At 37.3% G+C, this 16,041-nt stretch overlaps 1 protein-coding gene across 1 annotated transcript in view; it reads right to left on the bottom strand.

The window, feature by feature from the left end:
* LOC109934847 (inter-alpha-trypsin inhibitor heavy chain H3-like) overlaps nucleotides 1-16,041 on the bottom strand; it is a 69,280-nt gene that overhangs the window by 18,538 nt on the left and 34,701 nt on the right. The window contains exons 13-19 of the mRNA XM_048606761.1: nucleotides 14,024-14,209; nucleotides 9,540-9,679; nucleotides 8,179-8,336; nucleotides 4,747-4,797; nucleotides 3,356-3,406; nucleotides 1,252-1,281; nucleotides 965-988 (exon numbers count right to left, since the gene is read on the bottom strand). Coding sequence (XP_048462718.1) covers nucleotides 965-988; nucleotides 1,252-1,281; nucleotides 3,356-3,406; nucleotides 4,747-4,797; nucleotides 8,179-8,336; nucleotides 9,540-9,679; nucleotides 14,024-14,209 — 640 coding nt within the window. The remainder of the gene's footprint in view (nucleotides 1-964; nucleotides 989-1,251; nucleotides 1,282-3,355; nucleotides 3,407-4,746; nucleotides 4,798-8,178; nucleotides 8,337-9,539; nucleotides 9,680-14,023; nucleotides 14,210-16,041) is intronic.

The following is a 16,041-nucleotide window of genomic DNA, read 5'->3' as shown; positions in this document are numbered from 1 at the left end:
GAGTAGTGAGCATATGGAATTCACTACCATAGAAAGTAATAGAGACCAAAAAATTGTATGAGTTCAAGGAAGAGTTGAATGCAGCACTTGGGGTTTAAGGGATCAAAGGATAGGGGAAAGCAGGAATGGGCTATTGAGTTGAATGATCAGCCTATTCCTGCTCCAATGCTCTGTTTCTACATTTTCTATGTAATCAAAATGGAGAAATTGTAGCTAAAGTTGAGAAGACGTTGGATCGAATTAAGAGAACTATGCAATGAAAATTAAATAGAACAATTTTGTCACAATAAGCTCATGGCAAAGGTTATATGGAGTACTTTGTCCACATAATGAGTGATGTACAGCCCTTGGGAAAGGTGACCTTCAAGACTATTTCCAGTTTTAGGATTCTTGGCCACTCAAATAAACTCAAGGATCTTTTTGTCTATTTACTTTAAAGCAGTATAGACATACATAGAGACCTATAAAGTGCCTAGAATTTAATTCCAATTTAACAGATTAAGGATATGTGGTTAAGGAGACAGTGGGACAGTTTTTCTTTTCCAAAAGAGCAGTTAATCTCTCGAATATATTGCCAGCTGGTGTGGAAGATGATGATTGGTAGTTTTAAGAGGGATTTGGGTGCTTTGTAACTGGGCATAGATTGTAGACAATAAGAATCTTTATGGATTTGTGTGTGTAATTCCCTAGATTGAGGCAATAGAGAAGAATTAACTTATGCAATTTCCCCTTACTGGCCCTGAAATTTTTTGTTTATCCTTTTTGTCGTTTCCAAGAAATTATATGGCTACCAGGATAGAGGAAGCAAATAAATGTTTAAACATGATGCTCTCGTCATCATGAGAATGGGACAGGCTTGGCAGATTACCTTTCTTTCTGTTGCCAATTTTGTATATAATTGCGAACATTTGTAAGTTTACTAATGCTACTATATAAAATGATAAATGCTTAAGCTGCATCTTACCATAAGTGAAACTGGGTGTTCTATCTGCAGAGAAAAATATGAAAATTAATGTGTGATCAAGTACTTAAATAGTTTAAGATAGTTCAATGGTGAACATCCCTGCAATATCTTCTGGGTTACATGAGAATATGTAAATTTTTTAGGTGCGTCAATTAAAAAGATCTAAAAGTGAAGATGCTTGCAAATATCATTAATTTATATTTGACAAAGAAACTGTTGCATCTGTACAACATTTTGCTACAATTAACTGAAACAGTTCAAAATCCAAATGTATGTGAATTACTTACAGTGAAAGCTAGGTGTGGCTATTGATGTTTCTGGAAAACATTAAAACTTTGATGTATTGAAACAAGTTTTAAAAATCTGAGTCCAACATTTTTTCTATAATTCTAACTTAGAATTTTATTTCTAAAATAATTAAATAATTTCTGAAACAGTGTTGAATTCTATATTTAATTATTAACTAATAGATAGCTTAATGATTTGGAAACACTGAAAAAATTAACAATTTGTAAGGTTAGTTTTGCAACACATCTTGGTTCATGTGCATTACAACTGAGAGCGTGGCTCAGAGGCATCAACTGTTAATAATGTCAGTTTAATAGAGATACACCTCCATGGGACAAAAAAAGGCCAGGATTGGTTCAAAAAAGTCACTCTTTTGCTCAGATGCCAAATTAAATATTTGGTTGACAACAGTTCTTTTCACATAGCCAATGGCTAATAGCAGCATGAGGAAGTTGTAAACAGCAGTGAAGGAAGCATTTCCCCATGAACTCTGCAATTTATAATTTATAAAATCTAAATTCACACAAATGTGTCTCCAAATAATTTCTGCTGCTCTTCAATCGATATTTTAACACAACAGTGGTGTTCAAGGACAATCTCCTTCCACTTTTCCAACCTATTTCTCATTTTCATGACTGTGAATCCTTAGAGGAACATTAGTGGTTAAAGATAAATTTGAAAACTGAGTGATTAACTGAAAGAACCACGCTAAAAGATTTCACATTATTAAATTAACAAAACTTTACATAAAAAATTAAACAGAGCTCGTGCTACTCATTTAACACCAAAGCTTTTACAGACTAAAATTATAAATCCAATTCTACTTTTGACTTCCCAAGCCCTCTCACGAGAAGTCTCTCACAGTTTAACAAATTTTTAAATTTCATTCATTTCTTCTGAGACAAACCTAAGCTATTCAGCAGTTCTCTGGAATTCACTTTGGTCTTCTTCATGTTCCATCTATTCTGTGAGCTACAAGATTTTCACATGGATCCTTCCATTAGCTTTTGGCTATGCAACCCTCCAAATTTCCTTTAAGACCTCAAAATTAATTTCATGCATAGGGCCTTATTGCATTATTGCTTAGTGGTTTAAAATTAGGAACACTCTTGGTTCCTAATGACCCCTGTGCTCGTAGTCCCACGGCAGATTCACAGCATCTGTTCCCACGTCTCCTGCTGACTGACCAAACTAACTGCTTCCAAACTACAAACGTTTAAAACAAAGAAATGGACTTAACTGCCAAAGCTCATATCCATGACAACAGGTAGAATATTCTTTATCCCATTCAACAGAACAGTTTGATTTTGTAACCAACATGAATGATTAATATCTCTACTGGATATATTTGCACTCTCTATAAACTACTTGCTTTGCAAAGAAACACTTATATTTGCAAACTGCTCTGAGTTTCTTTTATTCTGCAATCTACGTGAATAATTTAATGCCTTATTGGTTCAATGTAGGCATCACGGTTATACCAAAGTCAAAAAATAAATCATCCATTGTTTAAGGATCTTCCTTAATCAATGCTGAACTTATTGAATAAAACAGGTTATTTTTTAATTGTAATTAAAATAGCTTGTTTGATTTGCATCTACATCAGGGTTGTTAACCAATTTCGCAATCAGGTGTTTCTATTTATCTTATAATTACAAATCACAAATCCCAAACCAAAAGTCATAATTTGAAAGCACACAACTTGAGAAATTGGATATTTTCAATACTATCTTCAAGTTACAAACTGACCATATTCTTTCAGTCATGTAATTAATTATCATTTTGAGGAATACAGCTAAGACCAATGTGAATGTGTAATGCAACATACAATTTCCCTTCATCTGCTTCCACTGGTATTCTCATTTCTACTCTATTGATATACTTTCTTCTTTTGCTATATTGTTTCTGGTTGATGCCCTTTTCTCTCCTGCACACAAAGCTACCAGAGCCAGTGCTTTACACTTTGGTTACTGAGGTGGCTCGGGCTTGCCATCATGGTTTCCTTCATATATTTGTCTTCATAAAGAATTTCTTACACTTGTATAGGAACTTACAATTTCCAGTAGTCCCACCAAATTAAGATTGACTTTTTTCTTCACTTACTTAATGCATATCCTGGAGGACCATAATGTTTTTGTTGTATTAGGACATTTTCTGAAAAATAAATAAAAATACACATCTACTTATATTTTTAAATAGATCTGCCGTGTATAGAGGTCATTGAAGACCAGTTAGCAAAAGTAAATAATTTGTTTTGCATTTTCCAGTTGTTGCCTTCCTCTGCATAGTTACAAGAGGAAAACAGAGTGCAAACATACAGAAAAGAGAGGCACATGTTGAGGAAACAGGAAAGAACAAGCATGAATGGTCTACTCATGCTCCTGTGTTCTTATGTTAGAGGAATACAAAATATCAGATGTATATAAGTATAGATGTACATACATATACAAAAGTATCCATTTATATAAAAGCAGAGAATAGTGGGAGTGCTCACCATGTTGGGCAGCATCTGAGGAAAAAGAATACAGTCAAAAACATTTAGTTTGCATTTATATGGCACCTTTAATGTTGAAAAACATTCCAAGATGTTTCATGGGAGTGTAATCAAATGAAAATGAATGTAAGCTCTGAGAACGATGAGTAGGGAGACAGTAAGAGTGAGGATATGGGCATCAATGCTGGAGGAGAGAAAATGGCAGATAATAATGCCAGACATATCTTGGTTAGTGAAGGTCATAGAGCCAGGCATTTGAATTGTGTAATACACAAAGCATATCTGACATCCAGAACAGAATTTGTCCTGGCCAACATTCAATGCCTCAAATGGAGCTGCGAGGTTTCATTGTAACTAAAGAAACTGAAGCCATAACTGAAGACTGCAGCTTTCTGATTGGTAGTTAAGTGAACACTCAACTGTTCAGCGCTACAGACAAACTATATCGAAAGAAAGTGGGAAGTGTGGCCTAGCTTTTGAGGCAGGTATAGTGACACATAATAGGGCTCCACGCTGCCCAAGACATCTCAAAACTCAAAGATCTGTCATGAGAGATTGGATTGATAGCAGAGATTTGATGCAAAGTAGGGGTTGCAAATTAAACTTTTGCACAGAGCCCACATTGCAGTTCCTGTCATAAAATTCCAATATCTCCAAATGTACAAACAATCAATGATCGCCAAGAAATTGGGCTGAATATTATTGTGACAGCAGAAGTCCTGCCAATGGTGCTGAAAGAAGGATGAGGCCCTGCTTCACTGGAAGCAATCCCGAGGATGGCAGCCTGTCAGAGGGTGGGCAGCTCAGTAAACTTAGCATTACAGTGGTCATTTCTGAGGCAACAAAACCAGAGAGATGGAGCGTCTGAGAGAAGTAACCAGGCTTGCCATCATGGTTTCCTTCATATATTTGTCTTCATAAAGAATTTCTTACACTTGTATAGGAACTTACAATTTCCAGTAGTCCCACCAAATTAAGATTGACTTTTTTCTTCACTTACGTAATGCATATCCTGGAGGACCATAATGTTTTTGTTGTATTAGGACCTTTTCTGAAAAATAAATAAAAATACACATCTACTTATATTTTTAAATAGATCTGTCATGTATAGAGGTCATTGAAGACCAGTTAGCAAAAGTAAATAATTTGTTTTGCATTTTCCAGTTGTTGCCTTCCTCTGCATAGTTACAAGAGGAAAACAGAGTGCAAACGTTCAGAAAAGAGAGGCACATGTTGAGGAAACAGGAAAGAACAAGCATGAATGGTCTACTCATGCTCCTGTGTTCTTATGTTAGAGGAATACAGAATATCAGATGCATATAAATATAGATGTACATACATATACAAAAGTATCCATTTATATAAAAGCAGAGAATATTGGGAGTGCTCACCATGTTGGGCAGCATCTGAGGAAAAAGAATACAGTCAAAAACATTTAATTTGCATTTATATGGCACCTTTGATGTTGAAAAACATTCCAAGATGTTTCATGGGAGTGTAATCAAATGAAAATGAATGTAAGTTCTGAGAACGATGAGTAGGGAGACAGTAAGAGTGAGGATATGGGCATCAATGCTGAAGGAGAGAAAATGGCAGATAATAATGCCAGACATATCTTGGTTAGTGAAGGTCATAGAGCCAGGCATTTGAATTGTGTAATACACAAAGCATATCTGACCTCCAGAGCAAAATTTGTCCTGGCCAACATTCAATGCCTCAAATGGAGCTGCAAGGTTTCATTGTAACTAAAGAACACTGAAGCCATAACTGAAGACTGCAGCTTTCTGATTGTTAGTTAAGTGAACACTCAATTGTTCAGCGCTACAGACAAACTATATCGAAAGAAAGTGGGAAGTGTGGCCTAGCTTTTGAAGCAGGTATAGTGACACATAATAGGGCTCCACGCTGCCCAAGACATCTCAAAACTCAAAGATCTGTCATGAGAGATTGGATTGATAGCAGAGATTTGATGCAAAGTAGGGGTTGCAAATTAAACTTTTGCACAGAGCCCACATTGCAGTTCCTGTCATAAAATTCCAATATCTCCAAATGTACAAACAATCAATGATTGCCAAGAAATTGGGCTGAATATTATTGTGACAGCAGAAGTCCTGCCAATGGTGCTGAAAGAAGGATGAGGCCCTGCTTCACTGGAAGCAATCCCGAGGATGGCAGCCTGTCAGAGGGTGGGCAGCTCAGTAACCTTAGCATTACAGTGGTCATTTCTGAGGCAACAAAACCAGAGAGATGGAGCGTCTGAGAGGAGTAACCAGGCAAATCCCGAGCAATCAGGGCTGGTGGTGGTGGGGGGAGAGGGTGAGTACGAGCAGCACCATTATTAAAGGGGTGGCCTTTGTTGCTGGCATACACCTTGAGATTGCTGCAAGCCTGAGGGCTAAACTGGGTGTTCTCTGATGTGGTGATGGTTGCTGAACTGCAGAATAGAATATGTGGCTCTTAATTGTAAGGGGATCACTGACCTCCAGGAAAGCCTATTGCCAAGGGACTGATTAAATTTCCAGCACATTTTTCTTGGTTAAAACGTTTGATGGTTTTGCCTGGCAGCAGAATAGATTGAAGGTTACATTGCAACAACTTTGTGTATGTAAGTCAAAGTAATTGACATCTACCAAGGAAAATGAGTTTGCTGTTGGTAGAGCCTTGTCAGGTTGTTGCAGTGAACCTTGTAGATGGTGCACACTGCTACTACTATACATTGGTGGTGGTGAGAGTGAATGTAGAAGGTGTTAGATAGGGTGCCAATCAAGTGGGCCTTCATCTCCTTCAGTGTTGCTGGAACTGCTCTCAAGCAGGCAAATCAAGAGTATTCCATCACACTGAGATAACAAGGTGTAGAGCTGGATGAACACAGCAGGCCAAGCAGCATCTGAGGAGCAGGAAAGCTGATGTTTCGGGCCTAGACCCTTCTTCAGAAAAGCCATCACACTCCTGATTTGTATCTTATAGTTGGGTACAGACTTTGAGAAAACAGAAAGTGAGTTACTCACTGCAGAATTCCCAGTCTCTGACCTGCTGTTATAGCCACAGCATTTATATAGCTGGACCAGTTTAGTTCTGTTCAAAGGTAACCTCCAGGATGTTGATAGTGGGGGACTCAATGATGGTAGTAACATTAAATGTTAAGACATAATGCTTAGATTCTCTCTAGTTGGAAATGGTTATTGTCTGGCACTTGTGTGGCATGAATATCATCTGCCACTTATCAGCCAAAACAGACGAATGATGTCTTGCTAAACATTGTGACTCGTTAGCAAACATCCCAACCTCTAACCTAACAATGAAGGCAAGGTCTTGCTGAAGCAGCTGAAGATGGTTGGGCCTAGGACACTACCCTGAAAAACTCCTGCAATGATGTCCTGAGGCTAAGATTATTGACATCAAATAACACAAACATTTGCCTTTGTGCAGATGACTCCAAGCAGTGAAGACTTTACCTGTGATTCCAGTTGACTCCTGTTTTGCTCTGCTCCTTGATGCCACAGTTTTCAAATGCAGACGTGATGTCAAGGGCAGTCACCCTCACTTTCCCTCTTGAATTCAATTCCTTTATCCATGTTTGGACAAAGGCTATAATGAGATCAGGAACTGAGTGTAATTGGTGGAATCTCTTAGCGACCAGGTTATTATTGAGTAAGTACTAGTTGATAGTACTGTCGATGACACCTTCCATCACTTTGCTGATGATTAAGAGCAGGCTGATAAGCAATTTGGATTGTTCTACTTTTTGTGGACAGGATGTACTTGGGCAATCTTCCACATTGCCAGGTAGCTCCCCAGTGTTACAAATGTGCTGGAACAGCTTGGCTAGGGCTGCGACTAGTTTTGGAGCAAAGTCTTTAGTATAAGTGCCAAATGTTGCCAGCACAGATAGAAGTATCCAATGTATTCTGTGTTCTCTTGATATCATGCAGAGTGAATCAAATTAGCTTTGATGATGCTTTGGGAGGCCAAGATGGATCATGCACCAGCACTTCTGATTTAAGATGCTGCAAATACTTCAGCCATGTCTTTTTATTCTAATACATTATGCACTGCATAGCATCGGTACTTTCATTTTAAAAGGGTATATCTACCTCTAAGGAACAATATAATGGAAGATCAACTATCTTCCTCCCATGCAATTAATTCCCTTTGGTGCCTTTAATAGTCATATGAAAAGTCTTATTTAGGGTGTTTTTCTTTTGTGAAAGTTAGCTTTTGCTTTTATTGAATATGAACTTTATTTTATTACGGTTTTACTTGTGAAAGTAGAGAACTTGAATAGATGAGTAAATGAAAATTTAATCTATCCGTTAAGATTAATAAGTAGCTTTTTAAATCTAACCTACACAGAATATGCTGACTGATATACTAGGTGAATGTCAACTGCAAAATCAAGACTGAATGAAAGGTAATTGTAATCAAACATTACCATCTTCTGACGGTTTGTCAGCCACAAAGCTGTCATTCTTATTTTCCTCTGGTTTTGTGACAACCATTGACGTTAATGGGGTTACAAAGCTGTACTTGAGTGACAGTTCCAGGATTCTGTCTGTTAGGATTTTCTTTTCATTTGCCACTGCCGAAACCCTGAATGCAACAATTGATAACAATTAATTTTGCAATTTTTTTTTTCCATTGCTGTAAATACTTGTGCTGCCATTTAAACAAGCATTGCAATAATTTTTAACTGTTTATGTGATTTTCTCTATGAGTTGTTATGATCCAAGCTTTTGGTAATACTGGACATGTCAGATCTTAGAATGAAACCTAGTTCGATAGATCGTAAGTTTTATTTTTGCAGCTTGATTACCATAATGATCAGCGACTAAACATATTCACACATGGCTACCAACGTACTTTAAACAAAATAACATAAGTTTACTGCACAAAAGAGAAGAAAAAACAAAGCTATGTATATGACACTTTGGAAAGATCTAACCTTGAGGAAAAATTCAACACTTTCTCATAACAATATTCTTTAAAGACACCTAATCCCAATGACGTATCACTCCTATCTTAATTCTTTAATTCCTTACTGAACTGGTGAGGTTGCCTCCTCTCAGACTTTCTGCATAGTCACTAGATGTGATTTTCTCCATTACTGTCTCTCCCTGCGATACACAGACACTATCCAATTCCCTGACATTTCCTTGACAAACTTTAAGAAAAGCCCTGTCTACTTGAAGTGCTAAACAGGTTAAGAATTTTTTACAGTTCTGATAGGCTGGAGATGTCTTTCCAGCTCTGTTATCGTGGAGACTGCCAGAAACTCAACTGCTCTCTGCTAGTATGAATTCTTTATTCTCAACTGAAACCTGATTATGGCCCATAACCTTTTTTCTGTTACCATAGAAGTTCAACTTTGCAAACACTTCTTCAAATAAGTGTTGCTTGCTAGACATTTAACTTAAGTCACATGCTTTCCTGAAAATGATGTTTGAGCTCACTATTGAAAAATGACTTCCCAACCTTTTGTAATAAATAAGTCATCTTCATAGAAGTAAAACAAAAAACTTCTACTTTATAATCTAAATTCCCAAATTATAGTAATGTGTATTAACCCTTTGTCAAAAAATAATCAAAACAGATAATCACACTGGAATGATTACTACCATTTTGCACTGATGACAGCCGCAGTTAGTAAGAATGAAGGGTTACAAAGGTTAGCAATCAAAATGTCAACCTACCTGTTAGGTGCTGATAGATCAGCTTTGATATTAATCATTGCTTTTACATAAATGATATTTTTAAAATTTCAGGCTCATAAACAGAAAGCTGTTTCTACTTTACCGCTTCTCCAATAGCTGTTGTATGGTCAAATAAGCCCACAGTCGCTCAGTAAAGTCACCAAAAATGTATTGCTGCTGCTGAGTGATATTTTCAACTTCTGATACCTGCACTTCTGCTTTTAAAGTTAGGTTTTCATTGGCCTGTTGGAAAATTACAGGGTTAAGTTGAACCTTGTTGAAAGTAGATCTGGAAAGTACATTAAACTTTGTTCCTTGTTCAGTGACTTAAGTTCATATTTGCAGTTAGTTATGTTTTTAAAGATTCTGTAATTTGTAATGTTTTCATTATTTCATATTAGGCATACAGTGCATTAATTATTTTCATCAATCTGAACACTGAAAACTGATAAGATTTATTCAATATATAATGAGAAGTTTTTTTTAAATATAATTTTATGTTGATTTGGGGTTTATAACTGTCCTGTCCAAAACGTACTCTTCAAAAACTTTGCTAGAACCTACTGACTAATCAGCGAGCGCATTGTTGGTTTTAAGACTTTGATGCATTTAAGTTAACTGCCTACATAGCAACATTAACTGTGCTTTGGAAGTATAGGAAGCAATTGTAAGATGAGTTGAAGGAGATGCATAGAGTGAGGACATGAATAACAATTATGGATACATGTTTTTGGTCAATGGAAACAACTCTGAGAATGTTCCAATATTTGGTGATGTGGTAGTGAGTGTTATTGTACGTTCAGGCAGTGACAATTTCATTCACAGAGGGCTGTGGAAAGAACTGACGAAGAAAATCAAGTGGACATCCCAGAAGTGTGTCTGAAAGCTCTAACCTTATGCATCGGAAGCTGTACTTCAAACCATTGGATGTTTCTCTGCAGATGTAAAGGTTGAGAATTGGGATGTGATTGAGGATGATGATAGACTGCTTCTGAGCAGGGAAATTGCTCAAACCTTTGGGATGCTACACATTGGATTAAATGTGAAATTCTATGCCAAGTTCAGGGAGGAGTTTGGATCGGTGTTGCAAGGAATTGGCAATTTGCACAACTGCCAAGAGAGATTAATCATTGATTAGAGCATGAAGCTTGTAAGTAGGCTTATACGTGGAACACCTTTTGATGTGATAGGATAAGTTGAAGCAAAGTTCAGGGGACTGATTGACCGAGATTTCATACAGCCAGTTGAAGGACGAATAATGTGGAAAAATCCTGCTGTGGTTGTGTTGCTATGTGAATGGTGAATAAAGCAGCAGTGTGAGAACATCACCCAATTTAGAAATAAAGAAAATATTACATAAAAAATAGCAGACTAGGCCATTTGGTCCATCGAACCTGCTCTGCCATTCATTATGATTATGGCTGATTATCCAACTTAATAGCCTATTCCTGTTTTTCTCTTATATCGTTTGATCCCTTTAGCCCCAAGTGCTACATCCAACTCATTCTTGAAATCATATAATGTTTTGGCCACAGTTGCTTGTTCAACTGAATTCCACAGGCTCAATTTCTCCTAATACCAGACCTAAATAGTATCCCCATATCCGTAGACTGTGACTCCTGGTTCTGAATTCCACAGTCATTGGGAACACTCTTCCTGGATCTGCCCTGTATTGTCCTATTAGAATTTTATAACTTTCTATGAGATCTTTCCTCATTCTTCTGAACTCCAGCAAGTTTAATCCTAACCAATTCAACTTCTCTTTATATATCAGTCCTGCCATCCCAAGGAATCAGTCTGGTAAATCCTTGCTGCGCTCTCTCTATGGCAAAAAAAAATCATTCATCAGACAAGAACACCTAAACTGAGCATACTATTCCAGGTGTAGTCTCAGCAAGGCCCTGTATAATTGCAGCAAGATGTCCTTGCTCTTATACTTGAATCCTCTTGCTATCAAGGCGAACATACCATTTGCCTTCCTAACAGCCTGCTGTATCTGATGCTTACCTTCAGCGACTAGTTTACGAGGACACCCAGATCTCATTGCACATTCCATCTCAATTTATAGCATTCAGATAATAACCTGCCTTCCTGTTTTTGGTACCAAAATGGATAATCTCACATTTGTCCACATCATACTGCATCTGCCATGCATTTGCCCGCTCACTTAGCTTGTCCAAGCATCTGTGCATCCTCCTCACAGTTCACCCTCCTACCCAGCTTTGTGTCATGTACAAATTTGGAAATATTGTATGTATTGTGAATAGTTGGGGGTCTTTGCATTGATCCCTGAGATACCCTACTAGTCTCTTCCTGCCATTCAGAAATATATCACTTATTACAACACTTTGTTTCCTGTCTCTCTACTGGTTTTCTATCCATTTTAATACTATCCCCCCATCCCTTGCACTTTAATTTTACACGCTATTCTCTCTTTCGAAAGTCTGAGGAAAGTCCAAATAAACCACGTCCACTGGCTCCCCCCTTATTAATTGTATTAGTCATGTCCTTGAAGAAATCTAGTACATTTGTCAAGCATGATTTCCCTTTCATAAATTCAAGCTGACTCTGCCCTATCTTGCCGTTGTTTTCCAAATGCTCAGCTATTAATTCCTTTAAAATGGGCTCCATCATTTCTTCCACTACTGATGTCAGGCTGATTGGTCTATAATTCCCAGTTTTTTCCCCTGCCTCTATCTTTAAGTAGAGGAGTTACACTAGTTTTCCTCCCATGTGAAGGAACTGTGCCAGAGACATAAGAGTCTTGGAAGATGACCACCAATGCATCCATTATTTCTAAGACCACTTCCTTAAGTGTTGTGGGATGTAAATTATCGGGCCAAGGGATTTATTAGGCTTCAATCCCATCAATTTCCACAACACCATTTCCCTACCGATACTGATTGCGTTCAGTTCCTCCTTCTCACTCAATCCTGTGTTCCATAACATTTCTTGCATGTTATTTGTGGCCTCTTTTGTGAATACAGAACCAAAGTATGTGTTTGGTTAGTCAGCCATTTCTATATTTCCCTGTTTCTGAATGTAAGGGATCTTCATTTGTTTTCACCAATCTTTTTCTCTTCACATGCCTATAGAAATTTTACAGTCAGTTTTTATGTTCCCAATAAGCCTACTCTCGTACTCCATCTTTCCTTTCAATCTTTAATATAATTATGAGAAAGAACAATGGAAAATCAAATGCAAAAGTATTCAACTGCAAGGAGGTTAATTTCAGTGAATTGAAAAGGGATCAGACTTATGGTTATAGAAATCAATACTCTGCAGGTAGAACAGTAAATGAACTTTCAAAGAAATGCTTCTTCACATGTACCTTCCAAACTGGTAACTGCTTTCACTTAGGAGAACAAGGCTAATAGGCCCATAGGAACAACCACTGCCTGAAAGTATCTCTGAAAATCACTTAACTTCCTCACTTGAAAAGATATTATCCTGAAAATCCTTATCTAACAGCACTGTGGGTTTACCTACACAGAAGTTCAAAAGATAACTCACTAACACTTTCTCAACAGAAATTAGGAATGGGCAATAAATGCTGACCCAGTAAGTGAAAAAAAACAAAAACAAGAATAGATACTTCAAGTAGAAAGTAAATACATTCTGAGGAATTCTATGGGAGGTTTCAATAGAGAGCTGGATACATATTTGAAAGTTGTGAATTTAGAGGGCTACAGGTAGAGGGCTGGTGAATTATACTGGATGGGTTGCTCTTTTGGGAGCTGGTCCTTACATGATGGGTCGAATGGCTTCTGTGCTGTAAAATTCTATAACTCTATGAGGAGGGAAAAGTACAACATTTAAATCTAGATTTCCTGAATGAATGAAGAACCTGAAAAAAATTGGATTGTATATACACACACACACACACACACACACACACACACACACACACACACACATATATATAGAGGGTTTCGATAGAGCGAAAAAGAAACACTGCCAGGAGCATTTAGGTCAGTAACTAGAGGACATAGATTCAAAAGAGTTAGTAAAAGAAATGTAAGTGACAGGAAGAAACCATTTTCTAATGCAGTGAATTGTTATGATTGTGCATTACCTGACAGTGATGAAGCAGATTCAGTTATCAGTTTCAAAAGAGAATTGAATAAATATTTGAAGTAGAAAAACGTTGCTGGGCTACTAATGGGATATGAGCAAGGGACTAATTGATTCACTCTTTCAAAGAATCATTGCAGGCAAAATGAATCAAATGGTCTTCTGTTCTACACTACAAGTCTGCAATACAGGGAAATTTTTACTGTGGGTTCTTCTACATTTTATAAAACATAATATTTTATATCTTTATAATCTTACAACTCCCAGTAAAAAAATTATAGAAACAGAAGCCATGATAATATCATTCAAATGGGATGTAGATAATTAATTGTAAGGAAATATTTGGGTAAGGTATGAAAAAAAGGGATGAAAATAGTGTTGTGGGTTGTACTTTAATGAGCCAACATAGGCACAACGGATTAAATATTTTCTGTCAACACTGTAATAACTGTGTTCTATGATTCTTCCAAAATGTAAATAATTGAATTGGAATAAGTTTTAGAGAGTACTCACAGTTTGTGCAAAGACCTCTGCAATGAGTGACTCCAGGTTATTATCTGAAATCTTGCCAGCCACTACAATTTCTGACCCATCAAAAAACTGCTTAAAATTGGACTGAGTTAAGTCTGAAATAGCATTCTCTTGATATTGCAATTCAATGTCCAAAAGCAAGGGATTTGCCACTTCATCGTAAAAGCCCTGTGAAAAGAGAAAAAAGGATTTCTAATTAGTCATCATAATGTTGCATCTTTACCCTTTAAAATCCCACTGAAGTAAAATTGCTAGACAATTTGCTCCTGATGTTGAGAATTTGTACTTTTTTTCTACACAGCTTTAGTTCTCAATTGCACAGCTGGGTTGCTCAGGGAACATTCATAATTATTGATCATTTTAAATATCACAGCAGTGAAATATTTGTACTCTTGTCTGCCACCCAGGGGATGCGGAAATGAACTGCAGAATTCTTGGACACTGGAAGCTTTTAATTTAGTGATGCAGCATTGAGCTTCATAATACCACAAGTGTCAGGAAGAAGCTGAGGTTCATTGCACTGCAGAACAAAAAAATAGTATCACAGCCTTGGTAGTTTGACATGGTGTAAACTGTTGAAACCCAAAGGGTCTAGTTTGAATTGAAAGAAGATGGCAAACTTGTAGATAGAAGTCAAGACAAAACTACACAATGATGTCTTTTGGAAAATTAACTTCTTAAAGTACACGTCAGAGAACCTTTTCTCACAACACTGTTTCTTCCTTCCCATTCAAAGAATTCTGAAAACCTTACAGCTTACCTTGCAGCAGGACACAAATATGAGAGGCACCTTGTAAGTGAAGCAAAAACAAAATACTGCAGCTATTAGAAATCTAAAACAAAAAGTGCTGGAGAAAACTCAGCAGGCCAGGCAGCATCTGTCAACAGAAAGAGAGTTAACATTTCAATTTTAATGTTACAATTCAGAACGTGAGAATAAACTATCTTCTAAAAATGTAAAAGTAGCTAAAGTAAACATTGGTCTGTTAGAGATCAAACTGAAAAAAAAACGTAATGGGAAATAACAGAGACTTTGAACAAATATATTGTATCTGCCTTCATGGTAAAACATACAAAAAATACTTCAAGAATAGCAAAAGATCAAAGACCAAATGGGATAAAGAAATGAGAAATACTAACCTATCATTGGGGAAATGTACTGGAAAAGCTAATAGGACTAAAGACTGTCAGGTTCCCTGACTTGCGACCTAGGGTTTAAAATAAGTGATTGCCTAAATAGTGGATGCATTGTTGTAATCTTCCAAAATTCCCTAGATGCTGGAAGATTGAAAAACAGCAAATATAATAACTCTATTCAGGAAAGATAAGAGACACAAAGTAGGCCAGTTAGCTTAAAACCTGTGATTGGGGAAATACTGAAATCCATTATTAAGGATCTAATAGCACTGATTTTTACAAAGTTATGCTATAATCAAGCACAGTTAACATGATTTAGTGAAAGGTGAATTGCATGAACCAAATTTATAGAGTTCTTTGAGAATAAAACAACTAGAGTGAAGAAGGGGGAACCAGTAGATGTGGTGTACTTGAATCACCTAAAGGCATTTGTTAAGTTACCATATGAAAGGTAACTATACAATCTAAGAACTTGTGGTGCACAATTTTATAGTTCCCCGCTTGCAAGTTCGTTGATGGAGGTTGTCCTATGAAACTCCCCAGATAGCCTTAATGCTGCCATCACAGCCACCTTGAGCTGTCTGCAATTTTATCCAGGTAGGCAAGATCTAGGGCAGTCTGCCTGTCTTTGCCCTATTGAGGTCCTTTAGTGCCCAATTATTTGCAGTTAAGTTTTCCATTCCAGCCCACCAGAACTTTGAGCCGAGAGGGAAGAGTTCAAGGTTGGGGGTAACTCTAGCAGGGCACTCACTTGGGCCATGGGCATGAAGGAAGGTTGTACCTCCCTCAAGCCCCCTTTCTACTTTGAGCACAAAGCCTGTCCCATGGGTGCCCCCTCTTGCCCCCAACACCCAGTCTCCCTA

The sequence above is a fragment of the Rhincodon typus genome, chromosome 16 (genome assembly GCF_021869965.1).
Source record: "Rhincodon typus isolate 14 chromosome 16, sRhiTyp1.1, whole genome shotgun sequence".
Classification (NCBI taxonomy): domain Eukaryota; kingdom Metazoa; phylum Chordata; class Chondrichthyes; order Orectolobiformes; family Rhincodontidae; genus Rhincodon; species Rhincodon typus.
Note: the sequence above shows the minus strand (reverse complement) of the source record. Positions and strands in the feature narration are given on the sequence as shown.